The sequence below is a fragment of the Priapulus caudatus genome, unplaced genomic scaffold (genome assembly GCF_000485595.1).
Source record: "Priapulus caudatus unplaced genomic scaffold, Priapulus_caudatus-5.0.1 Scaffold183, whole genome shotgun sequence".
NCBI classification, from domain to species: domain Eukaryota; kingdom Metazoa; phylum Priapulida; class Priapulimorpha; order Priapulimorphida; family Priapulidae; genus Priapulus; species Priapulus caudatus.
Genome location: NW_014577244.1, coordinates 280,864 through 286,624, shown reverse-complemented (window position 1 = coordinate 286,624; position 5,761 = coordinate 280,864). Strand labels below are relative to the sequence as shown.

Sequence of the window (5,761 nt, the reverse complement as noted above, 5' to 3'; positions counted from 1 at the left end):
CGGCGGTGTTCTATCCACCACGCCACAGAGTATATATAAGAAACAGTACATGACATATGCTAAATAAGCAAACACGCGCTGTTTTTGAACCAATCAGGAGGCAGGATGAACCAATCAGAACCAATCAGAAGGCGCTAAATTCTATGTCAACTGGGAAAAAAAAACTCGCGGCCCGCAGCTCGGGCACTAAAGCTGACGCGATGTTTTGTGGTTGCATTATTTAGGTTGGCTATCGTGTGTGGCAATGACATGCACATGGAGATGGGTGGATGATTACTGGTAATTTAAAACGAATTCTTTCACTGTATGGCCCCTATTGGACTGCGCGACTGTTTTTCAGGCACAAATGTGGTGTCGGTGAGTAAATTCGCAATATTTTTTTAAAACGCTGGACAACATATGACATAACTCTCATTGTGCTCAGCTGAAGTACATGGCTACCTAGCTTTAATATTGCCACTCGACCGAAAACGGTCGAAATGCTATTTTTCAGCTCCTGAAATTCAATTCTCAAGTATAGGATCCTATATGGTATAATATAATGGTATATTATAATGTATAGTATATGGTAGGGCCTATATGATATAATATAATATAATATAATATATATATATATATATATATATATATATATATATATATATATATATATATATATATATATGCGGTGTGTGGCAAGGGCGACGACCAAATTATTTCTTGTTGCCCTTTTCCTCTGGCAATTCCAACAGATTAATAAAAATTAAAAACATTATCTAGCCTACGCCGTGTATTCTATCTTATAATAACACATTATATTGTGTTATTATAATTATATCATATTATTATAAGGTGTACTATGAAGCGTAGGCCCGAGAGTCAACATCCGGGATCTCAATAAATTTGCGATTCTTAATTGGCGTAATGCCAAATTAATTGCGTAATTATTAATTGCGTAAGCTTGTGACACGCTTGTGAGCAATAAGAGAAAGAGACGGGTGGTCGTGTGTATAAACAGAAGCAATGATGTCGGCGTTGCATATATAGTCACCAAATTAAATCGGAAAGTTTAACCCTTTATTTTGTCCATACTCGTGCAACCGTGTTCCGTGCGTACGTGCATTTACGTAAACGCTTACGTATAATAATATGCGCGTACGCGTGCAGGCCTGTATATCTGCGCGCATACGTGTACTGTACAAATGTAGGCCTATGCATTTTTATTACTCTATGTTTTTGTGTGAATAATTCTGCTTTCTAATGCACAAAACCCGTTACATATTAGTATATTAACACAGCAGCACATTGGCATGCTAATCTTCGCTCTAGTAACGGGAGATGTCATTCGTTGTTGTGCCGTCTAGCGGCCATCTTCAATGCAGTCCCATTGCCGACGTATATTTACTCTGCGCAGAATTACACGCTGAAGCGCTTACAGCTAATTAAAATAAGAATTAGCACCGAAATTAACAGAATTTCAACAAAATAGCCCACTAGGGACATCATTATATATATAAATACGAGTATTTTCATGGGGGTTTTACGATAAATTACATACAATTAAGGTATTAAATGACAATGGATACCCCTGCTGCTGAGTTAAATGCTTCACATATTTTATTTATTGCCAACTCTTTGCTAACGTTGGCATTTCAATATTGTATCCGAAAATAACTAGTATTAGGATCTCGTAACATACACAAGACAGATTTCTGAGCGTAAATTTGGTGCGTGCGCGCGAGCGCGTGTGTGTGCGTGCGCGTGCGTGCGTGCGTTCGTTCGTGACTCATGAGTGCGTGCGTTCGTTCGTTCGTTCGTGCGTGCGTGCGTTCGTTCGTTCGTGCGTGCGTGCGTGCATGTGTGTGAGTGTGTCATATCACGCATCAGTATACCTAGAGTAACATGAGTGAATAGAATCCATTTGTCTTATAGCTGCGTACGTTATTCACACTTATAGAACTGGAGGACTTACAATCTGTTTATCAATAATGTGGCGATGAATTTCTGTTTAAACATGTAAATGGTAATGTTGTTTATGCTCGCAATCGACAGGGGGCTCCTGCCGTACCGCATCTAAATTCTATAACACACCGTAGTTCCGTGATTCCGTATAATTTCCGTATTCACATTGGACTCTTGTGGACTCCTGACCACCTGACCACCTTGTGGACTCCTGACCACCAGAGGCGCTAGTGTAGTTTTTTCAGTGACGTCATTTTGGCGGGAACAAACATCATGGCTGTACAACCAAACCAACAACTTGTACTTGGTAAATATAGTATTATAGGCTCCTATAGTCAGTATAGAGTATAGGTTTTAGGAGGATAGTACACAAATATATGACACCTTATAAATTTATTCACTCCAAAACATGCGTATTGCTTAAGTCGTTTATATAGGCAGTAATGCCACAGTTTTGCGTATAACTATAAATAGCCTAGGGAACAGTACGTATTCGTCGACTGACTTACTCGAGTCTTAGTGACTAGAGTACTTACTCTTAGTTACTCTACTCTAGTAGTCTTAGTGTCTATTACTAGTATTACTATTAGCTCCAAGAAACGGTATTGCTAGGGTTAGAATACCATTGTATAGACAATCCGTCGCACAGCCTGGTCGGGCTAAGTGTCTATACAAATTACAATACATTGTTACTGTAGGCCTATTTCACTATTTGTAGTCTAAACTACAGACTCAGTACAGAGTACAGTCTACATCATAGTACACGCAGTCTACACTACAGTACTACTAGTACTACTATAAATAGTCTTAGTGTTTTGTGTATCACTATAGCTATCATAGGCAGTGAAACTTGATGCATGTAACCTTTCATATGCCATGGCATTGGTAATGGTATTGTCTATTGAGATCCGAGGTCAGAAAAAGAAACTCGCAGCTAGGGGCCAGGGCCTGCATATCGATTACCGGTACAAATCCACTTTAGGCACCAAAAAAGAAAAGTTTAGGTGCCTAAAGTGGATTTGCGCCCTGCATATACCTCCCAAATCCCATTGGTTGATACAAATCACGTGCCTGAAACTCCTGTTTTAATAAAACTTTTATGGTGCATTGTGACCCTAACCCTAACCCTAATTAAAATTTAATTAAAAAATGAACTAGATTTGTATCAACCAATGGCTATTTGGGAGGTATGCAGGCCTTAGTTATAGCTGCGAGTGAAAGAGAAAGTGTAGGCCCCTACTCTGTACTCACTGTACTGCAGGCGCATCAAATATATTAATTCAGAGTGGCTATATGCCCGGCAGCCGGCATATATCTGACGGCTGCCGGGCACGGTCTTCGATTTGCTAAATGCCCGGCAGTTTTTAATTTTCAGCGTTATCTCAAGTAAACAATGGTTAGGGTTACTACTGCCGGGCATTTAGGAAATCGAAAACCGTGCCTGGCTGCTGGGCATATAGCCACAGCGATATTAATTTGTGTACCTACTAATTTAATTATTGTTCAATAGAAAGCTAATTCTTTACTTTAGATTCAAGCCAGGAACAAGGTTTTATTTCATTCTACCGAGGGTTACCAGAGAAAGCCGGTACTACGTTTCGGGTTTTCGATAGACTGGTATGTCTATATTGCACCTATGCGCAGTAGAATATGTATGGGTATTTTATACTGGCAGTGGCAGCCCGTAATTGCCCAAATAAACATTTGCAACGTTTACCGACCGACCATCAGAGGTTGCTATTATGCACAACCCGGTTGTTTTATAGCTATACAAATGCGACACAACCATAACAACAAATTCGCGACACAACCATAACAAAAAATTCGTATAATAATGAGTGTTTGACAAACATTATTTCTAGGGCATATGTCTTGCTACCGGTACCTTATAACAGTTAGCTGCGTATGAAAATAATGGGACAGAGTAATGTAGTTACTTTAGCGTACTGTTTTTGTCACAAGAATTACATGTTCTTCTACTGATATATTGATTTCATTTACCAGGAGTACTATACAGTGCATGGACAAGATGCAATCTTTGCTGCTAAAGATGTGTTCAAAACGATGGGTGTGATAAAGTATCTTGGGGCAGGTAACAACATATATATACATTATGCAGGTACTTTCAAGTTATAGAGAAAGAGATGTCTTTTCAAGAAGATATAATAGATATGAGATCACTAAACATGAGCTTACTGTTGTTTGAGCTGCTGCACATGATCACTTAATTTACATTTTGAGTTTTCTCAGATATTTATTATTTGTATAAAGCCAGGTTGTCTATTGTTATTTTTTTTCAGAAAAAAATATTGGTAATCATACTTATCTCGTCAAAACATTTTGTTGGTTTTTTATCAGGTTCCAACAAATTGGAATCCGTTGTCCTGAGCAAACTTAACTTTGAGTCAACAGTACGTGACCTGCTGCTAGTTCGTCAATATCGTGTAGAGGTCTATCAAAATAAACGCTCGGGGAAGCAGAATGACTGGGCAGTGGCATTCAAGGTAAAACAAATTCGTAATAACTATTATTTTTACGTCGCATCTATTAGCTCTGTTGTTATAAAACTTATATGTCGTGATTGGTCCTTCTTTGTCATCATCTTCTTCTGCTGAAATCCTTCCAGGCTTCGCCAGGAAACCTCACACAGTTTGAGGACATACTATTTGGGAGCAACGACATGGCAGAGTCTCCCTGCATCATTGCAGTGAAGGTCACCGTTCTCGATGGCTCGCGAATCGTTGGTGTCGGCTTCTCAGACGCAACCATGAAAAAACTCGGAGTCTGCCAATTCCCTGACAATGATCAGTTCTCAAATTTTGAGGTGCGTGAAGTGTCGGTGTTGATCTCGCGAAGATGTTCATGTTAACCGCAAGCTCTGCTCTAAATTGGAAAAACTTGGAAATGTTATTTGTTGTCATAACAGGCAATTCTGGTTCAACTTGGTCCCAAGGAATGTCTTCTGCCTCAGGACCAGTCTCAGGACTATGCCGTCATTAAGCAGGTTTTAGAGCGAGGAGGAGTGCTGGTGACTGAGCGAAAGAAGGGTATCAATTTTAACCACATATAGTCTTGTAAATTATCTGTGAATGTGATATACTTGGGATTTTTAATAACAATTAATTACAGGTTAAATATTTTAGTATTTACTAGTTGCAGTTTACATTCATGTACAAATTTCATTGTTGTGATACTTCCCAGATAGCATGCGGACGTTGGGCCAACGTTGGGCCAACGGCTGTCTTCAGCTCATGCTAACGTTGGGCCAACGTTGGCTGCCAACGTTGATCCAACGTCTTTTTGCTCAGCGTGCCAACGTTGGGCCCAACGTTGGCAGCCAACGTTGAACGTTGGCAGTGGCCAATGTTGGGCAACGTTGGCACGGTCATGGTTGGCATGTGTTGGCATATTGACGTTGGGCCAACGTTGGCATATGGTTGGCATGGTCACGGTTGGCAAGTGGTTGGCTGCATGCCGTTGGGCCAACGGTGGCGTATGGTTGGCATGATGCTAGTTGGAAATGGTTGGCTGCATGACGTTGGGCAACGATGGCGTATGTGTTGGCATGATGCTAGTTGGAAATGGTTGGCTGCATGACGTTGGGCCAACGTTGGCGTATGGTTGGCACAATGCTAGTTGGCCAGTGGTTGGCTACATAACGTTGGCCCAACGTTGGCGTATGGTTGGCACAATGCTAGTTGGCAAGTGGTTGGCTGCATGACGTTGGGCCAACGTTGGCGTATGGTTGGCATGATGCTAGTTGGCAGTGGTTGGCTGCATGACGTTGGGCCAACGTTGGCGTATGGTTGGCATGGTCACG

At 40.8% G+C, this 5,761-nt stretch overlaps 1 protein-coding gene across 1 annotated transcript in view; it reads left to right on the top strand.

The window, feature by feature from the left end:
- The first annotated feature begins 2,190 nt into the window (after window positions 1-2,190).
- LOC106806875 (DNA mismatch repair protein Msh2-like) overlaps window positions 2,191-5,761 on the top strand; it is a 19,736-nt gene continuing 16,165 nt past the window's right edge. Inside the window, exons 1-6 of the mRNA XM_014809013.1 lie at window positions 2,191-2,248; window positions 3,473-3,558; window positions 3,946-4,033; window positions 4,300-4,445; window positions 4,568-4,765; window positions 4,868-4,988. Coding sequence (XP_014664499.1) covers window positions 2,215-2,248; window positions 3,473-3,558; window positions 3,946-4,033; window positions 4,300-4,445; window positions 4,568-4,765; window positions 4,868-4,988 — 673 coding nt within the window. The 5' untranslated portion in view covers window positions 2,191-2,214. The remainder of the gene's footprint in view (window positions 2,249-3,472; window positions 3,559-3,945; window positions 4,034-4,299; window positions 4,446-4,567; window positions 4,766-4,867; window positions 4,989-5,761) is intronic.